This window comes from Carcharodon carcharias, chromosome 14, assembly GCF_017639515.1.
Source record: "Carcharodon carcharias isolate sCarCar2 chromosome 14, sCarCar2.pri, whole genome shotgun sequence".
Lineage (NCBI taxonomy): Eukaryota > Metazoa > Chordata > Chondrichthyes > Lamniformes > Lamnidae > Carcharodon > Carcharodon carcharias.
Genome location: NC_054480.1, coordinates 94,395,406 through 94,408,114, shown reverse-complemented (window position 1 = coordinate 94,408,114; position 12,709 = coordinate 94,395,406). Strand labels below are relative to the sequence as shown.

Genomic DNA, 12,709 nt, shown 5'->3' with positions numbered 1-12,709 from the left:
ATTTCCTCCCCTGGTGTCTTTCATATTGTCCAACAATGTGGCTATAGGTCCAACTGCTCCAAATCAAGGTCATTGCCCAGTACAAACATAGGGCACTTCAGTCTTTATGCAGCGAACAATCTTCAATATCTAGGCATTAGTTACAGCCAAAATCTCAGCCCTTCCAGGAACGCCTTCTATGTTTGCCACAATGACCTGGTCAGCTAGAAATCCTGCTTGACTTGCAGCTGGAGAAAGCAAAAATTACAGTGCTTCCCCACCTCATCTCATATTCCAGATCTGCCAGTTCATTTGCTGCTGCTGTAGCCCATACTCAAATTCCTCTGGATGGGAAGGCAATCAAGATGGATCAAATCCTGAGCCAGCAGGTAGACAAGTCTCCCAAGCTTCAAACTGCTGTTGGGTAGACTTACCCCAAGGTATCCTGGAGCAAGGCCACCACATTTAGGCAAATACCAACTACACTACACTTACTGTCCTTCATAAAGCCTGGTAAGCAGCGAGTGTCAGGTATGGTAGTCCTGACTCTCTTGAAGACAAAGCACCAATGGAGATTAAATGGAAGATGCTATTGGAAGGTGGGCCTTGGTGGATTCAAGGGTAGAAAACTTGCATTTATAAAGCACCTCAACGTGTCTCAATGCATTTTACCACTGATGAACTTCTGAACTGCAGTCACTTGAAATTAAGACATCATGGCAGCTGCCTTGTGAGCAGCAAGATCCCATAAATAACAATGAGACAACCACCAACTAGCCTGTTCTATTTATTGTGGCTGAAGGATGAATATTGGCCAAGCTATCAGAAGATCTTTGGGAGCTTTCACATTTATCTGAGAGGGCAGACAGGGTTCAATGTCTCATCTGCAGGATAGTACCTTTGACAGTGTAGTGCTTCCTCAGAATGTCACTGGAAAGTCAGACAATACTTTGTGCTCTGAGAACGATCCCTACATGTGAGTAGATTGTGAATGGGGTTCCCCTTCTGGGTAGATACTTAGATTGGACCATAATGGTGGCTCGGCAGCACCAGTACTGACTGAGCTGGTCGAGTGCTAAAGGACATAGCTGCTAGACTGGGTCTGCGGCAGGTGGTGAGGGAACCAACAAGAGGGAAAAACATAAATGACCTCATCCTCACCAGTCTGCCTGCCACAGGTGCATCTGTCCATGACAGTATCAGTAGGAGCGACCACCACACAGTTGTGGAGATGAAGTCCTGTCTTCACATTGAGCACACCCTCCTTCCTGTTGTGTGGCACTACCACCGTGCTAAATGGGATGGATTTCGAACATCTAGCAACTCAGGACTGGGCATCTGTGAGGCACTGTGTGCCATCAGCAGCAGCAGAGTTATACTCGAACACAATCTGTAAACTCATGGTGTGGCATATCCCCCCACTCTACCATTACAATCCAGCCAGGTGATCAGCCCTGGTTCAATGAAGAGTGTAGGAAGGCATGCCAGGAGCAGCACCAGGCGTACCTAAAAATGAGGTGTCAACCTGGTAAAGCTATATTGGTCAGCTGGATTTGGGGGCCAAACAGCATATGCAGCAAGTGATCCCACAATCAATGAATCAAATCTAAGCTCTGCAGTCCTGCTACATCCAGTCATGAATGGCAGTGAACAATTTAACAACTCACTGGAGGAGGAGGCTCCAAAATTATTCCCAACGTCAAAGATGGGGGGAGACCAGCACAGCAGTGCAAAAGATGAGGCTGAAGCATTTGCTACAATCTTCAGCCAGAAGTGCTGAAGGGATGATCCATCTCGGCCTCCTCTGGAGGTCCCCGGATGTCAGTCTTCAGCCAATTCAATTCATTCTACGTGATATCAAGAAACAGTTGAAGGCACTGGACACTGAAAAGGCTATTGGTCTGACAATATTCCGACAATAATGTTGAAGATTTGTGTGCCAGAACTTGCCGCACCCCTAGCCAAACCGTTCCAGTACAGCTGCGACATGGCATCTACCCGGCTATGTGGAAAATTGCCCAGGTATGTCCTGTACACACACAAGCAGGACAAATCCAACCCAGCCAATTACCGCCCCATCAGTCTACTCTCGATCATCAGTAAAGTAATGGAAGGGGTCATTAGCAGTGCTATCAGGTGGCACTTGCTTAACAAAAACCAGCTCACTGATGCCCAGTTTGGATTCTGCCAGGGTCCCTCAACTCATGACCTCGTTACAGCCTTGGTTCAAACTTGGACAAAAGAGCTGAACTCCCAAGGTGAGGTGAGAGTGACTGCCCTTGACATCAAGGCAGCATTTGACAGTGTATGACATCAGGGAGCCGTAGCAAAACTGGAGTCAATGGGAATCGGGGAAAACTCCACTGCTTGGAGTCATACCTAGCACAAAGGAAGATGGCTGTGGATGTTGGACGCCAGTCAAATCAGCTCCAGGAGCTCCTCAGAATAGTGTTCTCGGCCCAACCATCTTCAGATGCTTCATCAGTGACCTCCCTTCCATCGTAAGGTCAGAAGTGGGGATGTTTGCTGATGTTTGCACAATGTTCACCATTTGTAACTCCTCAGATACTGAAGCAGTCCATGTCCAAATGCAGCAAGACCTCTTATAATATCCAGGCTTGGGCTGACAAGTGGCAAGTAAGATTCCCGCCACACAAGTTCCAGGCAATGACCATCTCCAACAAGAGGGAATCCAACCATCGCCCCTTGAAGCTCAATGACATTACCATTACTGAATCCCCAACTATCAACACCCTGGGGTTACCATTGACCAGTAACTGAACTGGACTAGCTCTATAAATACTCTGGCTACAAGAGCAGGTCAGAAGCTAGGAATCCTGTGATGAGTAACTCACCTCCTGACTCCCCAAAGCCTGTCTACCATCTACAAGACACAAGTCAGGAGTGTGATGGATTGCCCCTCACTTGCCTGGATGAGTGCATGTCCTACAGCACTCAAGCTTGACAGTATCCAAGACAAAGCAGTCCACTTGATTGGCACCACATCCACAAACATTCACTCCTTCCACCACCGATGCACAGCAGCAGCAGTGTGTACCATCTACAAGATGTACTGCAGGATTTCACCAAGGCTCCTTAGACAACACCTTCCAAACCCACAACCACTACCATCTAGGAGGACAAGGGCAGCAGATTGATGGGAACACCTAATCCTGGAACACTCTGCCTAACAGCACTGAGGATGTACCTACACCACATGGACTGCAGTGGTTCAAGAAGGCAGCTCACCACCTTCTCAAAGGCAATTAGCGATGGGCAATAAATGCTGGCCCAGCCAGCGAAGCCCACATCCCATGAATTAATTAAAAAAAAGCTGACCAGTGAAGTTGAATCAGTGACCTGACAATGGTGTTTAAGAGGCAGCTCGACAAATACATGAATAGGATGGGAATAGAGGATCCCGGAAGTGCAAAATGTATTAGTTGATGGGCAATATGATCGGCGCAGGCTTGGAGGGCTGAAGGGCCTGTTCCTGTGCTGTACTTTCCTTTGTTCTTTGAAAGGAAAGTCAAACCAGTTGAGGTTACATCCTTTTACCCACCTCCGATATTCTCCCTCCACCTGGACCCCTCCCTCTGGATTCGTACTTTCTCTTGATCTTTTCATTGAGAACTGTCGACGCGACATTAGTTGTCTCAATTACTCTGCTTCTCTCACCCATTCTAATCTGTCTCTCTCTGAACTTACTGCACTCCGTTCTCTCAGGTCCAACCCCAACATTGTCATCAAACCCGCTGACAAGGGTGGTGCTGTTGTTGTCTGGCGCACTGACCTCTACCTCACAGAGGCTGAGCGTCAACTCGCAGACACTTCCTCCTACCTCTCCCTGGACCATGACCCCACCACTGAACATCAAGCTATTGTTTCCAGGACTGTCACTGACCTCATCTCCTCTGGAGATCTTCCTCCCACAGCTTCCAACCTGATAGTGGCCCAACCTCGGACGACCCGCTTCTACCTCCTACCCAAAATCCACAAACAGAACTGTCCCGGTAGACCGATCGTGTCAGCTTGCTTCTGCCCCATGGAACTCATTTCTCGTTATCTTGACTCCCTTCTCTCTCCCCTTGTCCAGTCCCTTCCCACCTACATCCGTGATTCCTCTGACACCTTACATCACATCAACAATTTCCAGTCCCCTGGCCCCAACCGCTTCCTCTTCACCATGGACGTCCAATCCCTCTACACCTCCATCCCCTACCAGGATGGTTTGAGGACCCTTAGCTTCTTCCTCGAACAGAGGCCCAAACAATCCCCATCCACCATTACTCTCCTCTGTCTGGCTGAACTTGTTCTCACACTGAACAATTTCTCCTTCAACCCGTCTCACTTCCTCCAAATAAAAGGTGTGGCTATGGGTACCCGCATGGGCCCCAGCTATGCCTGTCTCTTTATGGGGTATGTGGAACATTCCTTGCTCTAGTCCTACTCCGACCCCCTTCCACAACTCTTTCTCCGGTACATCAATGATTATTTCGGTGCTGCTTCATGCTCTCGTCGGGACTTGGAAAAATTTATTAATTTTGCTTCCAATCTCTCTCCTCCCCCCACCCCACCCCCCCATCATTTTCACATGGTCCATCTCTTACACTTCCCTTCCCTTCCTTGACCTCTCTGTCTCAATCTCTGGTGATAGACTGTCCACCAATATCCATTACAAGCCTACCGACTCCCACAGCTACCTCGACTACAGCTCCTCACACCCTGCTTCCTGTAAGGACTCCATTCCATTCTCTCAGTTCCTTCGCCTCCGTCGCATCTGTTCTGATGATGCTACAGTTCCTCTGACATGTCCTCCTTCTTCTTTAACCGAGGTTTTCTACCCACGGTCGTTGACAGGGCCCTCAACCGTGTCCGGCCCATCTCCCGAGCATCCGCCCTCACGCCTTCTCCCTCCCAGAAACATGATAGGGTCCCCCTTGTCCTTACTTATCACCCCACCAGCCTCTGCATTCAAAGGATCATCCTCCGCCATTTTCGCCAACTCCAGCATGATGCCACCACCAAACACATCTTCCCTTCACCCCCCCGGCGGCATTCCATAGGGATCGTTCCCTCCGGGACACCCTGGTCCACTCCTCCATCACCCCCTACTCTTCAACCCCCACCTATGGCACCTCCCCATGCCCACGCAAAAGATGCAGCATCTACCCCTTCACTTCCTCTCTCCTCACCGTCCAAGGGCCCAAACACTCCTTTCGAGTGAAGCAGTATTTCACTTGCATTTCCCCCAACTTAGTCTACTGCATTTGTTGCTCCCAATGCGGTCTCCTCTACATTGGAGAGACCAAACATAAACTGGGCGACCACTTTGCAGAACACCTGTGGTCTGTCTGCAGGAAAGACCCAAACCTCCCTGTTGCTTGCTATTTTAACACTCCACCCTGCTCTCTTGCCCACATGTCTGTCCTTGGCTTGCTGCATTGTTCCAGTGAAGCCCAACACAAACTGGAGGAACAGCACCTCGACTAGGCACTTTACAGCCTTCCGGACTGAATATTAAATTCAACAACTTTAGATCTTGAACTGCCTCCTCCATCCCCACCCCCTTTCTGTTTCTTCCCTCTTCCTTTTGTTTTTTCCAATAATTTATATAGATTTCTCTTTTTCCACCTATTTCCATTATTTTTCAATCTTTTATGCCCCGCTAAGTCTTTCCACCCCACCCCCGCTAGAGCTGTACCTTGAGTGCCCTACCATCCATTCTTAATTAGCACATTCGTTTAGATAATATCACCTCCATCTGTGTTCTTTTGTCTGTGACACCTTTTGATTATCTGCTCCTATAACTGCTTGCTTGTCCCTACAACCACACCACCCCCCGCCCCCCCACTTCTCTTCTCTCCCCCCCCCCCCACCTTAAACCAGCTTATATTTCACCCCTCTCCTAATATTCACTCAGTTCTGTTGAAGGGTCATGAGGACTCGAAACGTCAACTCTTTTCTTCTCCGCCAATGCTACCAGACCTGCTGAGTTTTTCCAGGTAATTCTGTTTTTGTTTTGCATTTCCAGCATCCGCAGTTTTTTGTTTTTATCTCTGAGGTTACATCACTTTGAAGAGATTTACCATTCTGCACTGACCTGGATGAGACTTTTGGATAATGAGCACAGATCATGTAACTATTTACAGTTGGTTAGTGTAGTCGATTTGTACCTGATTCTGACAGAGTTCTGATGTGATTAAGACCTGAGTTTAATTCCAAGTTATATTGTTAATTTGATTGTCATGAATGTGCTAAATCTGTAAACCTGCTTTTTCAGAAACAGTTCCTGAAGTGTAACCCTGGTGGGGTGAACCCAGTGCAAGGCAGTGACGTCTTCTTCAGCCTGCATGCAGTCCTATTAACAATGCTTACAATCTGTCAGTGTTGTTTATATGAGGTCAGTCCATCTCCAGAGAAGTTTGTTACTTTTGATTTCAGAATTTATAGCACTGAATGAGGCCAGTGGTTGATGCATGAGCTGCATTCTCCTGTCCTTTCCCTGTGTCTGGTCACATCCTATTCCAATTCCCTTTCAAATTCAGTTAGTCTCTCACTCAGCCTCTTGTGGTACAGTAAAACTTTTTCCATTCTAACAGCACTGTGGAAAATTTTACTTCTAATTTCCCTTTCTTTCTTAGGTAAATGCTGAATCTTTTCCTCCTTGGTATCAATTCTTCAAATAGCAATGATCTCTTAGTATTTTGAAACCACTGCCCTGGCCCCCATTGCTCCCTTGGATGTTGAGCTCTAAATGTTCAATGTTTTTCATACCTCTTAATCACTGGTAAAATTTGAGTGAATCTTCACTATCTCTCTTCCAAGGCATCTTATCATGGAGAGCCCAAAACTGCATAACACTCAGAAACCCAACCAATGTCCATTCAAACCCACATCATCTTGTTTTATATTCCATGTCCTCATGTAAAATACAGTATCCCATTTTCTACCTTTTAAAATTTGTATGTCTGCACCTCTAGCTCTCTGTTCGTCCATTAAATGCTACCATTTGGTACAGAATTTTATTCGCTCTTGTTCCTGAGATACTGGTTCATATTTCTCAACAGCAGTTCCCATCAATCAGCCTGGTTTGCTAACTGGCAAGTGCCGTCCATTTCTTGCATTCTTTCTTGCAATTTGTCACATCCTTTGATTTAATATCTTCAAACTTTGTATCATTCCTCTGTCTCCAGACTATTCATATAAATAGACGTTAAGAAATCACAGCAACAGATCTGGGACACATCATAACACCTCCCACCCACAAACATTCACTCCCTCCACCACCGACGTACAGTAGCAGCAGTGTGTGCCATCTACTGCACTGCAGAAACTCAACAAGGCTCCTTTGACAGCACCTTCCAAACACACAACCATGACCATCTAGAAGGACAAGGGCAGCAGATAGATGGAACACCACCATCTGGAAGTTCCCCTCTAAGCCACTCACCATCTTGACTAAATATATCGCTGTTCCTTCACTGTCGCTGGAGCTCCCTCCCTAACAGCACTGTGGGTGTACCTACACCACATGGACTGCAGTGGTTCAAGAAGGCAGCTCACCACCACCTTCTCAAGGGCAATTAGGGATAGGCAATAAATGCTGGCCTAGCCAGCAACGCCCACATCCCATGAATGAATAAAACAAAACACCATTTGTCCCAACTCTCTGCTTTGTTTCGTCGGCATTTCTCTGTCTAGGCTACTTCACTTTCTTTGATACCATGTGCCTTTATCTTTGTAAGAATTCTCTTATGTGGCACCTTTTTAAATACAATATCCAAGTATTCCCTTCATCTATCCAATGATCAAAATATACAAAAGGCCTGGCCTTTATAGATCTTTGTGCCCAATTGCAGGGAATGTGGCATACGTTCTGGACCTGGTTCTTTGAAGTCCTTTGCTTTTGACATTTGCAAGCTGTTTTGTTCAAAGTCTTTGGTTATGGTAATGCCTGACTCTCCTGTACTTTTGTCTCTCAGAAAGGGGAGCAGAAAGTGTCAAAGGTTACAATTGGACTACTGGTGGCTGCCTGGCTTTTTGCTCTTATCACCTTGTTTGTGACTATAGCTGACAAAATCACGTGGCTGCAGTATCTCTACTACTTCTCCTACATCAAACTTGTAATCACACTCATCAAATACATCCCTCAGGTAGGTAGTGGGGTGAGGGGCCTGCACAGCACAGTGTAGGGGGTGGTTCGCACAGTGCTGGGTTTAGCACAGGCTGGGGGGAGAGGAAGTAGGAGGTGTTCTGTTGAGCACAGGATACATAAGCGAGAGGGTTGGTGACTTTTGTGATTCTGCTCAATGTTGGTGTGGGGAATCCTACAGCCCCTCAGTTACTTTCTTTTTTCCCAGCTATAACTTTTCCGAGGCTTCGGATGTACAGCAGTATGAAAATGCTGAGAGATTTGACCCTGACACTGCCGTCTGGGACTTGGCAGTGATCTAAAGAATGATTGAAAGGATTCCTGTTCAGGAGAAGCTGAATTCACCAACCTTTACAAATGGACAGAGTGCTGATATCAGCATCACTGATCCCAGTTACTTTGCTGTCTTAAAGCTTTGGGCTGAGGGAAAAGGTTGTGATCTGTTGATGCATTAATACCGTACAAATCAGAAAAACTCCAGCTGATCCATCAGGCATGTCCTGCACCATGATATCTGTAGTATCGTAACTGGACAGTCCTTCCCGCTCCTCCAAGCAATCCCATGGGAGAGACAAAAGGAGTAAGGCCCAGGATTAGTAAGGGAAAAAATACTCTGGAAAATTCCCCTCTGATCCCCTCAGATGATGGAATTCAACCCTGGGGATCGCATGGACCAAATTCTATCTATAAAGACATTTAACTTCTATATAGTTTAACTTCCGTGCCAGTTAGGAAACGGTTCAACTCCAGCCCACCAACCTGCAAAGTGTTTCAAGTATCTTCTGTTTAATTGTTTTTGTAAGTGATGTTGATGTTAACTACTGATTGTAATGGTGTTTCACTGACTCTCTCTCAAGGCCTACCTGAATTATCAAAGGAAGAGCACAGTCGGTTGGTCCATTGGCAATGTGCTGCTAGATTTTACTGGAGGCAGTTTCAGCATTGTGCAGATGTTCTTACAGTCTTATAACAATGGTAATCACTGACCTGACATGGAAATGAAATATTTACTCTGGAATGGTTGAATTTATAAATGGTCATTGTGTGTGTCTGTGTGTGTGTGTGTCTGTGTGTGTGTGTGTCTGTGTGTGTGTGTGTCTGTGTGTGTGTGTGTGTGTCTGTGTGTGTGTTGGGATGAGAGACCTTTAAATACTGGCTGCTCATTTGCCATCCCCATTCTGCACCATAAACCCATCAGAAAATCTCATAGCGCCTCTTCTAGTTACTAGGTATCTAATCAGTCCATACTCTAACCTTGTCATTTTTCCTTGCAAATATCTATCCAATTCCTTTTGAATCTTCTGTTGAATCTAATTCCACAGCCTTTTCAGGCAATGCATTCCAGAAAATGACTCAGTGTTAAAAAGTTATCTCCCCTCTAGTTCTTTTGGCAATTATTTTAAATCTGTCTCCTCTGGTTACTGACTCCTCTACCACTATAAACAGTTTCTCCTTATTTACTCTATTCAAAACCCTTCATAATTTTGAACGCCGCTATTAAATCTCCAGTCAACCTTCTCTGCTCTAAGGAGAACAAGCCCAGCTTCTCCAACATTCCACATAATTGAAATCCTCATCCTTGGTCCCATTCTAGTAAATGTCCTCTCTAAGGCTTTGTAACTCTGTTCATGTTTTCTCCCCAATCTGTGTAGTTAGAGCCAGATGCTGCCACACTTGTCACCTTTACCTTGGGGAGACAGTGGCGTAATGGTAATGTCACTGCACTTGTAATCCAAAGGCCCAGGCTAATTCCCTGAGGACGTATTCAAATGCCACCACGGCAGCTGGAATATAAAGCTAATCTCAGTAATGGTGACCATGAAATTATAATCAATTGTAAAAATCCATCTGGTTATCCTCTCGGGAAGGAAATCGGCCATGCTTATATCTGGTCTGGCCTACATTTGACTCCAGATCCACGGTTGTGTGACTGACTCTTATCTGCCTTGTGCAATGACCCAGCAAGTCACTCAGTTCAGGGATAATTAGGGATGGGCAGCAAATTCTGGTCTTGTCATTGATGCCTACATCCCATGAAAGAATAAATAAAGGACATAGCATAAGAAATAGGAACAGGTTTAGACCTTTCGGCCCCTCACCTGCTCCACCATTCAGTAAGATCATGGCTGATCATCTTGTGTTTCAATTTCCACATTCCCATCTAATCTCAATGACCTTAAATTGTTGTGAGGCAAAGCAATCAATCTACTTCTGCCTTAAAAATATTCAATGACCCCGCCCCCACCACCACCTGAGGTGGAGAATCCCAAAATCCCACAACTCTCTGAGAGAAAAAATTTCGCCTCATCTCTGTCCTAAAAGGGCGACCCCTAATTTTAAAACTGTGCCCCCTAAACCTGGACTCATCCACAAGAAACATCCTTTCGACATCCAGCTTGTCAAGACTGTTCAGGATCTTGTATACTTCAATCAAATCACCACTCACTCTTTTAAACTCCAGTGGAAACAAGCCCAGTTGTCCAACCTTTCCTCAAGGCAATCCACTCATTCCAGCTATCAATCTAGTAAACCCCTTGTGAACCACCTCCAATGCATTTATATCCTTCCTCAAATAAGGAGACCAAACCTGCACACACTATTCAAGGTGCGGTCTCATCAATGCCCTGTATAACTGAAGCATAACATCCTTACTTTTATGTTCAATCCCCCTTGTAGTAAAGGATAGCATTAGCCTTCTTAATTACTTGCTGCACCTGCATACTAACTTTTTGTGACTCATGCACTAGAACACCTAGATCCCTCTACACCTCGGAATTGTGCAGCCATTCTCCATTTAAGTAATACTCTGCTTTTTTGTTGTTCTTGCCAAAGTGAACAATTTCACATTTTCCCACATTAAACTCCATTTGCCAGATCTCTGCCCACTCACTCAACCTATCTATATCCATTTGCAACCTCATCATGTCCTTTTCACAACATACTTTACTACCTATCTTTGTGTCATCTGCAAATTTAGCTATGTCTTCACTCTCCTCATCTAAGTCATTGGTGTAAATTGTAAAAAGCTGAGACCCCAGTACAGACCCCTGTGGGACTCCACTCATCACATCTTGCCAATCAGAAAAAGATCCATTTATGCATACTCTCCGCCTGCTTGCCAATCTCCTATCCATGCTAATATGTTAACCCCTCCACCATGCACTTTTATTTTCTGTAATAATCTTTGATGTGGCACCTTATCAAATGCCTTCTGGAAATCCAAGTACAGTAAGATTACAAGCTGCCCTTTACCCACTGTGCATGTTACTCCTTCAAAAAGTTCCAATAAATTGGTTAAACATAATTTTCTTTTCACAAAACCATGCTGACTCTTCTCTATTGCCTTGAGCTCTTCTAAGTGCCCAGCTATAACCTCCTTAATGATCGATTCTAATAATTTCCCCACGACAGACGCCAAGCTAACTGGCCTATAGCTTCCTGTTTTCTGCCTCCCTCCCTATGGTTTGTATTTGCTACTTTCCAATCTGATGGAACCTTTCCAGAATCTAGCGAATTTTGGAAAATTAACATCAGCACATTGACAACCTCATTAGCCACTTCTTTTAAGTCCCTAAGATGCCAGCCTGCAGCTCCATTAATTTGCTCAGTACCATTTCCCTAGTGATTTCAATTTCACCAAGTTCCTTTCTCCCGTTCAGCTCCTGATTTGCAGCTGATAAACACTGACATTTGGATGCTGCTGTGCAATAAGTGCTCCTGAAGCAGCTGCCCTGAGTTGGATGCAGTGATCCAGGAAGCCGCTCACACTACCTGATTGGTGACACATCATCCTTCCACTACACTAATATTCTTACCTAAATAGTGAAAAGCTGGGAATTGTGAGAAAGTAGAAAGACTAAGGGGTCCAAGAACAGTAATGACAAAAAGCTAATGATCATGTGTAACATTTAAAATTAAAAGCAGAAGAAATAAGAGCTGGACCATGTAAAACTATGTTGATACTATCTGATCATGCTATGATTTTTTTAAGTGCATTGTTAAGACTTCTTTAATATTAGATTCCAGCAAATCATAATTGGTGAATGAAGTTCAACACAAATATGAGGTAGTACGTTTAGTAGAATAATAGGGAGGTCACTCATACTTGGAAGGTGGCAGTCTAGGTGAGGTAGAGGAACAAAGGGATCTTGGAGCACTAATACACCAATCACAAAGTTCTGCCACAGGTTAACAAGGCCATAAAAAGCAAAGCAAGCAGTAGGCTTTATTTCTAGAGGATAGAATTGAAAAATAGCGAAGTTATGCTACTTTTGCATCGAATCTTGGTAAGAGCAGACTTACAGCACCATGTGGAATTCTGATCACCATATTATAAAAAGGATATCAAAGCATTGGAGAGAGAGCAGAGAAGATTTATAAGGGTGTTTCCTGACAAGCTGCCTCTGTCCCTCTCTATAGTTCATCAGGAGGATGATAGGCAGCACAGCTCTATTTCTTGCCAAAAGGGTTGTTTTCTTGGGTCTAGATGTGAAATGCAGGCTGGTCCAGGTCTACATTTTAACATTTCTTCTTGGTTGAGATTGGACCTGCTCAGTCTGAAATTATGAACAAATG

General features: G+C 45.0%; 1 protein-coding gene across 2 annotated transcripts in view; it reads left to right on the top strand.

Annotated features, from left to right (window-relative positions):
• Nucleotides 1–12,709, top strand: part of LOC121286833 (cystinosin-like) — an 81,957-nt gene that overhangs the window by 38,458 nt on the left and 30,790 nt on the right. For both annotated transcript variants that reach the window (XM_041203911.1, XM_041203910.1), the window contains exons 8-10: nt 6,263–6,382; nt 7,965–8,135; nt 8,992–9,109. In XM_041203911.1, coding sequence (XP_041059845.1) covers nt 6,263–6,382; nt 7,965–8,135; nt 8,992–9,109 — 409 coding nt within the window. The remainder of the gene's footprint in view (nt 1–6,262; nt 6,383–7,964; nt 8,136–8,991; nt 9,110–12,709) is intronic.